Here is a 16340-nt window from a genome sequence, read left to right on the forward strand (position 1 = left end):
TAACATTGTGCATCACAGTGTGCAAATTGAGCAAGACATCGGCCATTTCTATTTGTTGAATACCATAATGAATAATTTTCATCTTAGAAGAGCCGGTGAACACCAGAGACTCCTGAAACCAAAGCCTTTAAAACACTCAAGAATTCAGAACAGCAGTAAATGTTGCTAAATGACCGGAGGTTTTTCAAAGATTGCAAAGCATTTATGTTACAGAATATAATACATGAGAGGGACAAACGGTGTCTGGGATTAGTGGAAGCTCTGCAGGGGCTGTCCATCATTTTTTATGTGATTAGTTATACTAAACATTACAATTCTACACAAAAGATGAAAAACTTTAAGAGTTGCAGTATGTTATATTATGTTTTCTTGATTACGGTAAAGAAGCACGTAAACAGTACTTTCTACTAAAATAATAAATTAAATGTATTTGCAGTTTTTTTGGAGCAATGCAGCCCACCAATCACTATGCTTTGATTTTGGGGTAGAACTTCACTTTTTTTTAAAATAACAAAACAGCTCCAACGCGCTGTAACTTGGAAAGACGTACAGATGTATGGAGCAAAACATTCATGATGTGCACAAAATAGAATAGGAATACTGTGCTGATAAAGGATTACAGTTACTAAAATGTTAGTTAATAGAGAATCATGTCTTTCTCACTAAAACTTTATTACTGGGTGGAGATGTTTATAACAATAGAATGTAACTGATATGTGTCTCCAGGGATGTAAAGTGTAATGTGTGTGAATTTGTGGGAATGGGCGAGTGTTTTGACCTGCGTGGTGGACACTTGACACCTTGCAGAGATGTCAAACTTGTTCCCGTCACTCCTGTGTGTGTGTGTTTGTGTGTGTGTGTGTGGTTGTGCATAAAAGTGTATTTGGGTCCATGCAGCACAACAGGGATTAGCTGCCTGAGGGAATTGGGATGATGTGATTGCTTTGTTGTTTAAACAGGCACTAGCTGTGAGGCTGCGTGCATGTGTGTGCACAACAAGCACGTGGAAGCCTGACGCACAAGGGATGGACTAGATATCCCAACCGAGCCTGTACAAAACATCACCTGTGTGTTCCTGATCATATGCATGTGTAGGAACTTTATTAAATGTGTTCGAATGTAAACGGGCACAAATGCTCTGAAAGCTATTTTTGGCCCAACAGGAACTTTTGTCCCTGGTAACCTGCTTACACAGCAACTTGAAGGGAGGTGTCCTGAGATTTGTCAAAGGAGCCAGAACTTACTTCTGCATGCTAAAGAGGAAGGGTTGAGCAGGAGCCGCTTGAAAAGAAGCATCAAAAGCTTTCCAAAGCATCACAGTCTCATTGGAACGTGGCCATAAAAACTTAAAAAAATGACTCAGCTTATTGGAGTATTTTATATAACACGGTGCCTCGATAGTGATTTGCTCCTCTAAATGTGACCCTATACTGTGTGACACATCCCATTTCTGTGCCGTCCAGCTGGCCTATGTGTATAACTCTGGCTTCACTGCTGATGTTCTGAACGGGTTGCCATCTGGCTAAACTACCCACACTCCTGCACGCCGCAGTGGCAGCCCAGCGTTGCGGCTGCCAGGAAAATGCCGAGAATTATGTGCAGCATAATCCCTGACAATGCGCTCCTCATTACCGCGTGCCTGTTGTAAGCAACAGTCTCCTTGTGACTGCACAAGAGAATCCACTTCAGTCACAGTGGTAGGCTCGGACCAACTAGAACAGAGGACAAAGAGCTTGACATACTGTGAACACCCATGAAGCATTGGCATGTTTGGTAATTGTTAAGGGTTGATTCGTCGATTATCAGTTATTTGCAAATGGCATGTCCTGATGGCAGAGTTAGGTGGCTTAGCCTCAGATCAGATATGCCGTTGGAGAAAGGTGTGGCACTTTATGAATGCAGGCCTACACCCTGTTTCAAAAAAATTACCTTTATAAAATCAAGCCGTGCTCTTATCCAATAGATAAAATGCTGAATGGTCTGCACTTATATATGGCGCTTTTCTACCTATTGATACTCAAAGCACCTTACGCTGCTTCTCATTCACCCATTTGCACTCACAATCACACACCTATGGAGGCCAACACTCACCGGGAGAACCTGAGCTGGGGTTCAGTGTCTTGCTCCAGGACTTGTCTTGCTCCTCATATTAGATACTGGACTTTATTTGGTCTATACTTCCTGTAATGTTGCCATCACTCATGAGGTCGTAATGAATTAGCTTTGTTAAGTTCCATTTGTATTGGCCTATTCAAACCTACCAAGCTGACCACAGTATCTTCCAGAGGACAGAACTTCATCACTGCCTGCTGAGAAATATCACCAGACACACACAGCATCAAAATACTAATCCATCAAATACATCAAGTCACAAGTTAGTCTAACCTCCATGGTGTTGGGGTTTTTTTGTGTTTTGACTATGGAAGGAAACTGGAGTTCCTCAGTTTTGCCACGGGCCATTGCACCACTGTGCTGCCATACTGACAGGCATGCTTCCCAAAACTATTTGCTGACCTGGGAATAAAAGCATGAGTGTCTGGAGAAGTCTGGACCACTCTGACCAAATGGGTTTAATGGTGGTCTGTGTGTGTGTGTGTGTGTGTGTGTGTGTGTCGCTCTGTGTCAGCCCTGACCTCACCAGAGTGCACCCCACCATTTGAAAAGTGACACTGCGTGGCCCCTAACAGGATAAGTGGTTAAGATAACGGATGGATGGCGGGAAAAGCTGGCGGTGGTAAACTTTGAGGATACATTCAAAGCATGCTCATAATGTGGCATCCAAGAGGTGACGTGTTTCAAAGTTAAATATAAATCAAGCTGTTAATCCCCTTTAAGGACACTGGAGTATTCCCAGGTAAAGAAGAATAAGATCACAATGAAATAGAAGATCAAGGGATAATTCAATGAAAATGTGCAACAAAACTATCACGGTCCAGTAGGAAAACTGCGTGTAGAGTAACACTGGTGTTGCGTAGACACTGTAGGGAATTTAAAAAAATAAATGATGACAAATATGTAGAAAGGAGCGTGAAATTCTCAGTGTCTTTTTCATCCACATGTCCTCCCTCCCTCTTCTCCTGTCCCACATTCAGTATTTGATCCAGTCTCCCACGTCTCCCTCTCCTTGACTTTTCATCCCCATTTATCTTTTTAATTTCCTTTTGTCTCCCTCCGTGTCTGAACTCTCTGCCACTTGTTTCTCGAGTCTTTCTGCCATGTGAGGAAACACTTTCAAACCTCTCCCCTGACTCCCATAAGGATTTGTTGTTTTTTTTAATAGACACTTTTCCCGCCGAGCTCTAAACATTTGTCACCCAACTTGTCATATGTCACTGCGGCACACACACACTCTCACACACTCACACACACACACACAGTGGCACAAAAACACACCTCCAGCGTTTTCAATCCCAAACCACTCCCAGTTCCAGCTCTCCGGGACTAGAGAACGTCCCCTTCAAACTTTTTTTTTTTTTTACATTACATTTTTCCCCCCCCCTCGCCCTGTCTGTTAGTAAGAGCTCCAGCTGCCGCTTCGTTCCCACTTGGACGCTGTTTTCTTGCGATACTTATTCACTTTGCAATCCCGTCACATCCGCTTCTATATAGTCACATCTGGGACTCCGCACGGCTTCGCTCTCGGTCCAAACCCGGTGAGTAAAACTTTTCTTTTCAGTTTGGATATTTTTTAATAGTGTTTATAAGATTTATATCCCATTTAAATCCATTGTGGTATTGACAGGTCTATTTATTATAACAGTATCATTAATTATGATTCACTTTTAAATTAACATTTAAACCTTTAAAATGAGTGTGATGATGTTTAAAGGAGGTATAAGGTATGAGGATTTATTTCGTTTCATAATTGATCTTTTGAAGGAGCTCTTGCTGTCGTCCGACCCCCGACCCCCACGGATTTACTCTGTAAAACACAGATTTTAACTCCGCTTCTTCTTCACGTTTTAGACAGTGGAAATGAAAGGGGCGTTGTCAGTCATTAATGCGTGTGTGTGTGTGTGTCTGTGTGTGTGTGTGTGTGTGTGTGTGTGTGTTCGTGAAATGCATTACTCTGAATGCTGTGAATGAAGTTTTCAGCGGCTTGTGTGGGACTTTAAACTGTTATGTTAGGCAGTGAACACCGGACATGTGTGTGTGTGTGTGTGTGTGTCTGTGTGTGTGTGGTCTCTGATGGACTTTTATGTTCGTGTTACTCTGACTTTTCATTGAAGGCACTTTGGCTGCACATATGGTGAGACACAAAGCAGTCAGAATTATATGGGCTTTGGCTTTTGTGGCTTCCCTTAAACTTTTTACTGTGCATTGTCTTGCAATTTGTGTATTTAATTGCTCCTGTTTTTTCTTTTTTTCTTTTTTGTTTGTGTTGGACTAATTTCATGAGAAGCTTCCAACAGTGTTATTGACCTGAATACAATTACTTTGTCAGTGGTCTTTAATTATATTAAACATGCCTACACCTTCTATGCTTTATAATACGAACACCCCGAGTTTAAGTGTTTTGTTTGATGCAGCTGTTATTATAAATTGATTGCTGACATACAGTAGTTTCCCTCTACTGGGGGCGCCCCCGTGTGGTTAAACGTTGCCCCGGTTTTCCATGCATCAAGAAGATTTTTCATACTTGGCTGCAGAGTTGGAGAATTATCTTCATCGGACAGAATCTGAGGGAAAAGGACGTCTGGAGAAAGCCACAGAGAGATTAAATGTCAAACAAAATGAGACGGTTAGGTTACAAACATACAAGAAGCTACTGGAAACTAATTTGCATCCCCTGTTTGACGTGAATTCATAACAGGCTCCGAGAATGTATGGAAAAAAAGGGAAAAGATGGATGAATAAAAAAGGAGAAGAAGTTTATAAAACATGAATTTGGATCCAGCGGGTGCTGAAAGTGTCACACATGGTCTAAATCTACCGGAGAAACTTCACGAAAACCAGGAACCAAAAACCCAACATCCCACCAACTTCTGTCAATTTCACCCAAGTATTTTATTTAAAAATCTCTTCTCTTCTTTCTCAAACCTACATGTACATGTAAACAGGCGGCTGAATGAATGTGTGGATGAATGAACAGCTACTGTACTTATACGTGAATGAAATAAAGTTGAAACGTGCAGGAAGGAGACACTGTTTCCCAATTCGAATAATGTTGTGGACGTGACAGGAAATACTCTCTGGTGAAGTAGATGATGTGTTTCACCTTTTTCTGCTGGACCTAAGAACGTCATTCACACAAATACTGCATTAGAGGGTCTTAGCACCAGGAAGTATCAAGTCTCCTAAAGTTTCCCTCCTTTGCCATCTGTTTTGATGTGTCGTGACACCAGGGCAGAGAGTAAAGGCGTAGCGCCAGTGTCAATCTAAACACGTTTTCCGTCATACTGAATGCAGCAGGATTGGCTACAGGGCGGATTAGTTGGGGGATCAGTGTGTTTTAAAAGGGGGCTGGCAGATGAAACCTTTTAGGGAATAAAGTGTTAAGTGGCTGACAGTGGAATGTTTACTGTTGACATCTCTTTGAGCTGTACCTCAGTCTCTCTGTGCTCATGCACAAACCTAAAATCCATGGCCATTCTTTTTAGTTCCAGTTTCCAAGCAGGAGAACAACTGCACGTGTGTTTCTGTGTGTGCTTTTCTACGCTTCTGATTCCTGAAAGGCATGTAACACTCCCACACCTACACACACACACACACACACACATCGAACGCCTTTGCGACAGCGTATGCGTCATTGTGCAGGACATTGTCTGCTGCTTGGATCCTCCATTCTCTCTTTGTATTAAACAAAACTTAACATTGCTCAAATATTTTATGTCACAGCCTCAAGGCAGACAGACTGATAAACAATGCAGACACGTTGATTGTAGGGTTAAGGTCAAATATCGAGGAAATGCGAAGTTATTAGACCTTTTCTGCTAGTAATCAAACAGTCTCATGACCTTTACGTGAAATTCAGTTTGAAACAACACTGTTGTTGTCTATTTGCGCCGTCAATGCATCATTTGTTTGAATTAATAGATTTCCATTTGTCCACATGGGGAATTTTAACACTTTAATTGGAAAGAAATAGAGTCTTTTAGGGATGACCAGCCTGAAAATCATCATCTCCCTGATTCCCGTGACAAAAAGTAAACAGCATTTTTCTTTTAGCATTTGGATTATTGCAGAAATTGCAGATTGTTGTGGAAAGAAGTTGCAAGTTTCTTTCAGCAGGATCATTAACACGGATGAACACCACCCATCAGGCAACCAAAAGGGCAAATGTGTTAAAAGATTTAACACAATAATAATATTGGATTATGAGGGGAACATCAGACTGTGCAGTACAGAGGAAGCTGTATGTCAGTGCTACTGTAAACTGTATACTCTCAAAATACAATATGGCTGTGGAACAAACCCCTGATCCAGTCATTTAATGCCAAATGATCGCATTTTACTATGCAAACTAAAGCATGATATCATGATAAACTTTGCATTAAAACTTGCACAGTTGAACAAACAGCGAAAAGCTCGTGCTGAAAAAACCCAAAATAAAAAAGTGCATAAGTGAAACAGGAGGGACTGTATTAGAGGAAGTTCTTTCTTTCTTAAAGAGAAGGGCCATGTCATGTCTTCATTCACTGTAAGATGGTCTTGCAGTGGGTTTCTCCACCCAATTCAGTCAAAAGAAAAGATGGGTTTCCTGTCTGCATTCGTAGGATTCTTTGAAATGCGGCAGCTATGTAGGCCTGTTAGAAGGCACAATATTTGGTGTAAGAATATGGCCCATCCTCCCATCCTGCCCTGACACCCTCAGGCCAAACTGTCAACTTTTTGTCTCACTAGTGGGAAAGGTGTGCAAATAGAAAAGTTGTCTCATTATCTTTAATCCAGTTTTTTTCCTTTGTTGCCTCACAAGACTGTTTCAGAGTGCGTGTGACAGGCAGTTCGTGTTTCTAAAGGCCTTACTGTCAGTCCATAATTTAAGCTAAACCATTACAATGATCACACTGGACACTAGTGCTCATACAAGCTGAAGCAAAGCTGTGTGCGTTTGTGTACATTTGCGCACATGTATCTCCTGGCTTATGACGGCTCTCCCTGAACACACGGCTTTGTTTGGCCACTGGCTTTATTCCAGGGGAGATGTGCCTTTTGTGTTTCCTCTAAAAATAAACCTGGGCTTGACAGTTGTTTTTGTGTACACACACGCTCACTCGCCTTTGGGGGAAGCGAAAAGCAAAAACAAGAGAGTCCAGTCTTGACCTACTGTATCTGGAATAATAATTTTAGGTTCACTTGGTGTCACCAGTGGGTGTTGTCATTGTTTGTGTGCGTGAGGCTCAGTGTAACCACACGGCCCATGCAGTGAAAATGGTCTTGAAAGAGGTCAAACTGGACAATTTTATGAGTTGTTTCTGCAAATTGTAGCTTCAACTGTGATTAAAATAAAGTGAATTTCTTACCAACACAGGTCGGCAAAAAAACAAAAAGACGAAGTGAAGTGAAGGTTTGGTTGAAAGAAAATGCTGCATTTCATTCTCCTCTGTAAAGGCTCATAAGGGGCCAAAGGGCTCCACTGGATGCCTTCTTTCCTTTTCTCTTTTTGCAAACAGTTTTTCCATGGCCAAAGACAGAAAGAGTGAGAGAGAGATACACTGAAAGAGAGAGCGGGACTGTGAGAGAGCTGGGGGAGTGCGATTCTGAGGCCCAGTTAAGTCTGTGGCTTTGTATTTTATGAAAAGTGTAAAAAAAAAAAAAAAAAAAAAAAAAAAGGACAGTAAAAGTCAGCATTTTCCACCAGGCAAGGGAATCAGTCAGCACACACACACACACACACACACACTCTGACAAACAGTGCCATTCCACCTCTCCACTCAGCCTTATAATAGGAGGCTGGGGGCCTCAGTGCAAGAGTGCAAGTGTGTTTGAGTGTGTCTGTGTGTGTGTGTGTCAGGTGAGGTGGCTGGAGCCTAAGTATATTACTACACAAAGCTACGCTACACAGTATCTTTTTTGTCATGCACTTCAATTCACTTGTGTCAGAGAAGCTCACTTTGCATCGCTTTAAAAACTGTCATCATTTGTGTCATTTTTATTTATTCCTTTTAGCACAATCCTCTTTTTTTGGTTTGACATCCCGATTATTTCCCTTACGACCTGCTGATTGACACTCGGTGAATTCTCCCGTAATGAGGGAAGACACGCATTAGGATGGATTAATGTAACACTCAGTGCCCAGTGCGATGTGTGTTGTCTGCAGCTGTTGCCTGGTGTCAGAGGTGAATGTCTTTCACGCGTTCAGTGCTGGGTGAAACCCTTGCTAGGCAACACTGTTCCCAAGGTTCCCCGGGGAACCGAGGCTCCACATTTACAGCCGTCGAATGTGTGTGTCACTTGGCAACAAGAGAGTGAATGCTGGACCAAGGTTCCTGCCAGGACCGATGAGGCTTGTAGCGGAGTAATGCTTGCATCAAAATCACGGAGGAATCCTCATGATTCACACACACAAAGTTAACTATTTGTCACATGGAAGTGAGAGAAGTTATGCGACCACTTCAGAACTGTAGTTGCATATCATCTAGACAAACATTACAAAGTCATCAGCAAGCATTTATGTCTCCTGTCCATATTGTTTAAATAACATGTTTGTCTGCGAGCATTTCTGCTGATGTTTGTGTTTTTCTCGCTTGCCCCAATTTCCCTCCAGTAGGTTTCCCTCTCTCTCTCACTCCTCACTCCTCCAGCCTTCTTCCTTTTACTCTCTTCACTGCATCCAGAAAGTAGCTGCAGATGGAATTGAATTCAGCTTTGTGTGTGTGCGTCTTGACATGCCTAGAAGATAATTTGCAGCTTCCAGGTTAGACTCAAATACCAAAGAAGTGTAATAGCTGTGGGTAATTAAATTGTTTGTCTTTTCTTCAGTTTGCATGTCTTCTTTGTGCTTTCTTCTTAATTTACTCCTCATGTCATCTTTCTATGAAGAACAGCTAGAAGATCAAATGTGAACTGTTGTCAAAAACATTCTTTTTTTATACTTATTGATACTGAGTATTAGTAGTTTAGTTTTAACAGTTTTAATACTAATTTTCTGTAGCATCAGCACTTTCTCACACACACACTGCTGTCTGCAGCCTCGTTACAAAAATCTGTTAACAATCTTACATGTTACGCCATCAGTGTTTTCTTAAATTTCCCCTGTGGTATCAAATCTATTTATCAATGTATTGTATCACCATTAGAAATATCAATATTGTGACCCCCCCTTTACCCAGGTAACACAATCATAATATTAGATTTTAACTGGAAATATATCGGACCTCAGGCTTTCTGTTGCCAGTCCTTAAAATAATGGTTTGTTTCTTATTTCCACCCAATGATACCTCACACACCATATATTTTTCACAGATCAACAATAGTTTGATTCCTATTTGTTGTACAGTGTATAGTACAATGCCCATTCTATGTCTATATTCTAAGTAAAATTGTTTTTTATATTTTTGGCTGCTTTTATGCAGATTAGAAAACCCTGTATTGATTTTTTCCATAGCAGTTTACTGTCATGTATCAAACTACCAGTAGGATATTATAAAAGTCTTTATTGGCTGTTAAAAACATGTTTTCAACTTATCAAATGCAGTTTTACATGAGACCAGTTTCAGATGCGCTTATGTCTTTCTGGTATCAGGTGCAAATTTCAGTGTGTGTATCAATTCAGTTCACTTTCATTGTCAGAGCATTGTGATCGGGAATGTTTGGCCAAAAAAAAAAAAAAAAACACTGTCGCTGTTTACATTCTTGTCCAAACCCTAAAACCCATCTCTCAGGAATCAAAGTAAATAGTCTGCTTTTGATGTATCCCTGCCTTCTTTTTACTAGTTACCCTGCTTGTACCCCTTCCCCCTGCTCAGACAGGGAGGGCCCATCCTCTGGCACACCCCACAGCCACATGCGCACACACAAAAACTCTGGCCTGCTTCCTGCCGGCTGAGAAGGGCTGTTTTTACTGCGACTCCCTTTTGGCGGAGAGGACCAATTCCTCTAGCTGTCTGGTACTGGGTATGTGTGTGTGTACGTGTGTGTGTGTGCCTGAGCGCACATGTGCTTTTAAACATGTTTATCTCTCATTGCCTGCTCAGCATTTGAAGCTTTGGGGGGAATTTGGGTGGTTCCTGAATTTAAGATCATGTGTGTCTACAGTGTGTGTGCACTCATGTTTTTGTTGGAAGGAAATGTACCAGAAATATGGCTTGAGTATTTATAACAGTATGAGTGAATGAATGAATGAATGTGTGTGAATATAGCTGACAAAGCAGTCGGCACGCTGAGCTTTCCAGTGTGTGTTGGCTATTTTTAACTTTTTGTTTTCCTATTAAGTGTAATTACAAGTAGAAGTCATCCACAAAGTCATCAGCCTAAAAGAGGAAGTACTTAAAAAAAAATAACACTACATGTCTGAAGTCAGTTCTGTCCTGATTGAGAAACAGAATCCAGGCCTCATTAGACAATAATACCTCAATCCGAGTCTCACACACCTGGAACACTGTTAACAGTGTTTTATTTTGCCCTACACTTCTGGATTCTTACTTCAGTATGTAAATATGATAAAGATATGGCGCAAATAACATAAAAAATAAAAAGCTTAGGGCTGAACAGAGCATATCTTGCCTAGTTGAATAGTTAAAAAACATCATGGGCAAGATTAAGGCCTTTGATCACCGGAGAGTAAACACCACACTCCCACATGCTACAATTGTGCATCCATTCATTGACACTAATTGTTTGTGGCATACACACAACACGCACGCTTACTGTAATGTCACATCTCTGTAGCATTTCCTGTAATTTGAGAGAAGACTTGGAGGCCGCACACATTTTTTTTTTTCTGGCTATTTGATTGACCCTGTAGTCTTCACAGTTGTTTGGAAAAGACGTATTTTGACAATTAGTTGCAGATGTGCTAGTTGCTCTGGTAGCTGTAAGTGCATGCAGTGCACTTAAATGGCATCGGTGCCAATTAAACACATGCTGCAGTTTTCTTGTGTTGTGTCTTAACCCATCAGCGGGGTGAGGGTCAGGAATGAAAAGGAAAAATATAATTAAAAAATACTCATGTCGGTTTTCTGTGTGCTTGTGTGTATGTTATTAAAGTGTTACATTTATGTTTCTTTCAACAGGCTCCTTGCACGTGACAGAGCTCGATCCACCCCGGACTCTCAGCCTGCAAATCAGCTTCTGTGACAACCAGCATAAACGCACATAAGCACCTAGTCGTCCAGCGGCATCATCACCCACCTAAGGCTACACATTCATTTTGCACTGTCACAAACAGCCAGTCATCCAGCTGCAGAAGCAGCCTCCGAGGTATATTTCACTGGCCCTGACTGAACAACCGCAGGCAACAGCCAGCTTACAAGTTAACCAGACGAGGCAGCCATGTTGATCATCTTAGCCTTCATCATCCTCTTTCACCTGATTGGGGTCGTCCTGCTCTTCGTTGCAACCATCCACAATGTAAGTGGCGACCGGGCACGTGAAATCATGAAAATAGCATGAAAATGGAGGACAGATCCTCATTCTCTGTCCTTCCCCGTAGGCGTGGTGGGTGGTGACACCAGTCGAAGGGCAAGCGATTTACACCGACCTGTGGTACTCCTGTAATGCCACCTGCTACCCAGTGGAGGCAAGCCATTCGTCTGAAGCTGGTAAGCTGTGTGTAACTCTGTGTGCCCTATGTGAGTGTAGGTTCCTCTGTAGCCTTTAATACCCCCTGTCTTTCCCCTCCTCAGCCTACTTACAGGTAGTCCAGGCTGCTATGATCCTGGGAACAATTTTATGCTGCGTCAGCTTCTTTGTCTTCATCCTTCAGCTCTTCAGGCTCAAACAGGGAGAGAGATTCATTTTCACTGCTATCATCCAGCTCTTGGCCTGTAAGTGACACAATGACGCAAGAACAATCAGTAATGCAAAGCATAGTTTTTAATATACATTGTACTTTTATTGTTTTAACGAGAGGTTGCACAAATACACAAACTCGATACTCAAATAAAAATCCAAGTACTTGACTAAAGAGGCACTCCACTATATGTAGAAGTACCTCTTCAAATGTTTTACTCGAGCTGAAGTACTAAGTACATGCTCTAAAATGTACGCACAGCACTAAAGTACAAGTACTCCACTTGGAAAGCAATGAGCAATAACACTAATAAATTTGTTGATGTCGATTTTGAGAATGTACAATTGTTTTCCAGAGTTCTTTCACTTGTGGCTTAAAGTATACAGTGCCTTGAAAAAGTATTTATACACTTTGCACTTTTCCACATTTTGTCACATTACAACCACCAACATAAATGTATTCTATTGGGATTTTATGTGATAGACCAATAAGAAGTGGCATATAATTGTGAAAGGAAAATGATACAAATTAGCCTAACTAGTTGTAGCCGGTGATATTGAGTTTTCTTTTTTTTTTCATTTGAATGCATTGAAGTTGGAATTAGATTGACTCATCAACTCTTCTTCTCTCAGCTCTATGTGTGTTGACCGCCGCATCCATCTACACGGCTCAGAAAGACACCTTTCACACTGACAGTCTTCAGGATGGCTCGTATAGCTCTTCTTATATCCTGGCCTGGATCAGCTTCCCCGTGACTCTCCTCAGCGGCCTCATGTACCTGGTGCTCAGGAAGCGCAAATAGATGGCGGGCCTGTTGCAAGGGCTCACACATTTCAAATCTAATAATCGAAAACACTTGGACAGACGTACTGTGCACTGTGTGCCCTTAACACACTCGTGTGCACAGATTCATTTTCTAAATCCCAAGATTTTATTTTACCAGTTCATATAAAGTATGCCAGAATATGCCAGGTCCATTTGGATTGAAAGTCTCACATTATGAGAGACGCAACAATAAAGCTGAAACAAATTTTTAAACACATTTTTGACACACCCATCTCCTTCCTGATGGTAAATTGTTCTCCTGAATTTGGCAAAGACGCGTTAGGCTTCCCCAGACTTCCACTGTCTTCAGTTGACAGCCCCCACTATGCTGTCGTCAGTTGGATTGTCTTTTTTGTTTTTAATGTGTGGCACTAAAATATGTTTCTGGAAAGGTTTCTGGATAAAGTGGCGGTGTCTTGCTAAGTCAGTCATTCAATGTTCATAGAAAACAAATAAGATCTGTCCAGCTAAGACTCCTTGCTGCAATTCATGAGAACATACCTTCACTATTACACAGGATGGAAGCTCTGTTCCATCAGACCGAGTAGACTCCCCTACTTGTCTTATTGTCTACCGATTCTCTCACTATTCATTGGAACTTTTTAAATATACGAGAACAAAAAAAAAAATCAAGAGGTCCATGCTGTGTTTTTTTTATAAGGCTATAGTCTGGGTTTAATTTTGTAAATATTTGCTGTGTATGTATAGTTAAATATACAGGAAAGTATGTTAGCAAACAGAAATGTAGTGTACACAGTAGTTGAGGTATAATATGTAGGATTTTAACACAGTAGTTTGAGGTTTAACGTTACTGGTAAATGGTAAATATGGTAAATGGTTACTGACGTGTAAGGAACCAGTGACGTGCTGTGATATTTGGGATCTCAAATGACAAAGGAGAAAGATGCAAACTTGAAATAAGATTATTCATTTGTTTGTCATTATTGTGCTTTTTCTTTCACAGCTTCACAGAAATGAGACACAAGCTATTTATTGGTGAAAAACCACTGTTGTTTAATTTAGCACGTGATTGAGGTTAGATTAAGTTCTGCCAGGCATTTTTTTTTTTTTTTTTTTGTGCAGCTTTATTCGTTTTCAACTTATTTCCTATAGTTGAAGTTTGGGGATTATATAGTAAACGTCCATCTGTCTTTTTTATATCAACATATTTTTGCTTGTGGCAGAAACGTTTAAAAAAAAGCTGAAATTATTAGTATAGGGAAGGCAGAGGCAAGTTTAATATGACTTATTACATGTCAGAAACTATACTCCCTGGCTACTTTCATAGGTTCACCTGTCCACTAATGCAATCCAATAATTCTACCATGTTTCTAATGTTTTGAACCCCCTCTGCCTATATTGCACTTCTGAATGATTCTACTACCCACTTCGACCTCAGTAATAAAGATTAGAATTATCACTTTTCTGACAGTTTCAACTTAAAAACTGAGAAATTAGAATATTGTAAAAGTAGAATTCATGGTAGAGCTGCTGTATTGAATTGCATTAGATGGGACTGGTGTACCCCAAAAATGGCCAGTGAGTGTTTACCCCTCAAAATTAAAAGCACAAGAACCAAGTTCTTTAAACTTCAAACTTCATTTCTTGTTGTATTGTACCTGCTGCCAATCCCCAGCATTCCATCTCACCGCAGCCATTTTCATATTGCTCTTTCTAAGTGTTGCTTTGGGGGAGAAACAGTCAAAGGAGACCAGCTGGGTATTAACGTGGTAGCTGCTAGAACCGGTAACAGCTCTGAGGAACCAATAATGCAAAGGCATAAAGTGTCAGCCGCGCACTGTGTTGTTTTATGATATAGTAGAAGCGTTTATGTTGGACACGAACACAAACTTTGGACCACGAAAGCAGCTCGCTACTAATTAAGATTCAGGTAACAGAAAAAGTGAAAAAAGTGAAAATATTTGCACCTCAAATCTTAAGTTGATACTTGAAAATGATCAAAGCAACACAGTAGAGGGCAAGATTGCATTATTTGTTTTTCATACATTTTTCTTTGGAAGATGTCATCTTAAATGTGTTCAAGCTGAATAATAACCCTCCTGTTTTCATGCTTGTTTTTGTCTTTCAGTGAATCCCTTCAACTTATACTAACACACAGTATGTTGCTGTTTTGTGAAATGCTGTTTATTGTACATTATATACAGTTTGGATCTACTCTGCTTAGCTTTAAAAAAAAATTCTAACAGATCTAAATTTCTAATAAATCGACAACTTGAACACAAAATCTGTGCACACAGCAGCCTTTCATAAGAGATGACTTATTGGAGCTGAATTCATTTTAGAATTGGAAATGCTTTGTGTAATGGTTGCGATATAATGTTTCTGTAGTGGGTTTTACACGCTGTGGATTCATTGTAGTTTAGTGCTATACACATAAACAAATGGCCATAATGATAAATTATTATTTGAGTTGCAGAACCTTAAAACTGTATTTATGTTGTTGTTGTTTTTTTTACATTGTTACAGTTGAAATAATTAACTAATGCTTAATGAAGTATTAATTTGATATTGCTTTAGAGTCTTGTGTTGCTTTATAATGGGGTCATGTTGGAATGGTCAGTGTTGTAATAGATTAACAAATTCATTTAAAGTTTTTTTTTTTTCATGTCAGTTTTGACATAGGCTTATATGTTATGCCAAATCGTAGTCGCTTTTACTCTTTTAGACAACTTAAAGCACATGCTATTTATTTTGGCAACTGCTGCGATATCAGGGGTCAGCTTCTGCGAGCTGTAAGATACTACTTTACTTGTCCTGCCATGACATCCAGTGGATGGATAGGAAACTACACCATGTGTATGTGTTAGTTTTTATGTCTTCAAGCTACAGAATTGATTGGTGCAAGCTTTTGTTCTGCACACCTGGAAAAGCTGTCATTGATTCTGCCGGTTAATATTGCTATTCTAACCTCAGAACAACAAACTTTTGGGCGAAACTTTAATGGATCCAGAACCAAAATCTCATCTCTTTTCCAAGAGTTCATAGGTGCTTTCTTTTCCCATCCATCATAAGTATATCTCAATAAATGTATTTTACAATAAATAAACTTTCTTTGTTTGAAAAACGGCTACTAAGTCAATGCTCATTATACACACTGTGATTTGCCCACCAACCCCTTTCCTCCTTTTCACTTTCAATTGGAAAAGATTGGTATTTTACCATCTTCCATGCTGCAGTACAAGCTTACACCTTTTAAATAATATTTTTAATATTCAAAGGCCATACTAATTCAGCACTGGAGACAGTCGAACATTCGGGCTAGGCAATGAGACTCATCTATTATATTAATTCTGTTATTTCAAATGCTGTTCTATAACCTAATCTTTTTTGTTTTGGTAATATTTTATATCCTGTAACAGAATTAATCTGAAATGTTACTGACTAGGTTTAACGATGGGACATAAACCAATTTTTTTTTTTACCATAGCAGGCAATGGTTGATTACGTTGATTTGTTAAATTTAACATAGCTGTAAAAAAAAAATCCCAACATTAAAGCAGTGGTTGAGAGCAACAGACGACTAACGCAGTGTGACGTAACGTGAGCGTCATCTTTGCGTTTGTGGTGAATACGTTTTTAATCTGAAAGGATAGGGCGGGCG

General features: G+C 40.2%; 1 protein-coding gene across 3 annotated transcripts; it reads left to right on the plus strand.

Annotated features, from left to right (window-relative positions):
• Positions 1 to 3488: 3488 nt before the first annotated feature.
• Positions 3489 to 15805, plus strand: emp2 (epithelial membrane protein 2). Of its 3 annotated transcripts, none has more exons than XM_067477242.1 (5): positions 3489 to 3653; positions 11175 to 11511; positions 11594 to 11702; positions 11787 to 11927; positions 12526 to 15805. In XM_067477242.1, exons 2-5 carry the CDS (start codon positions 11434 to 11436, stop codon positions 12693 to 12695), a joined length of 498 nt encoding a protein of 165 aa, XP_067333343.1. In that variant the 5' UTR covers positions 3489 to 3653; positions 11175 to 11433; the 3' UTR covers positions 12696 to 15805. The 3 variants fall into 3 exon arrangements, with proteins under 3 accessions (XP_067333343.1, XP_067333345.1, XP_067333344.1); XM_067477244.1 differs by lacking the exon at positions 3489 to 3653 and adding an exon at positions 7778 to 8857; XM_067477243.1 differs by lacking the exon at positions 3489 to 3653 and adding an exon at positions 9698 to 10056.
• The last annotated feature ends 535 nt before the right edge of the window (positions 15806 to 16340 follow it).

The sequence above is a fragment of the Channa argus genome, chromosome 15, assembly GCF_033026475.1.
Source record: "Channa argus isolate prfri chromosome 15, Channa argus male v1.0, whole genome shotgun sequence".
Lineage (NCBI taxonomy): Eukaryota > Metazoa > Chordata > Actinopteri > Anabantiformes > Channidae > Channa > Channa argus.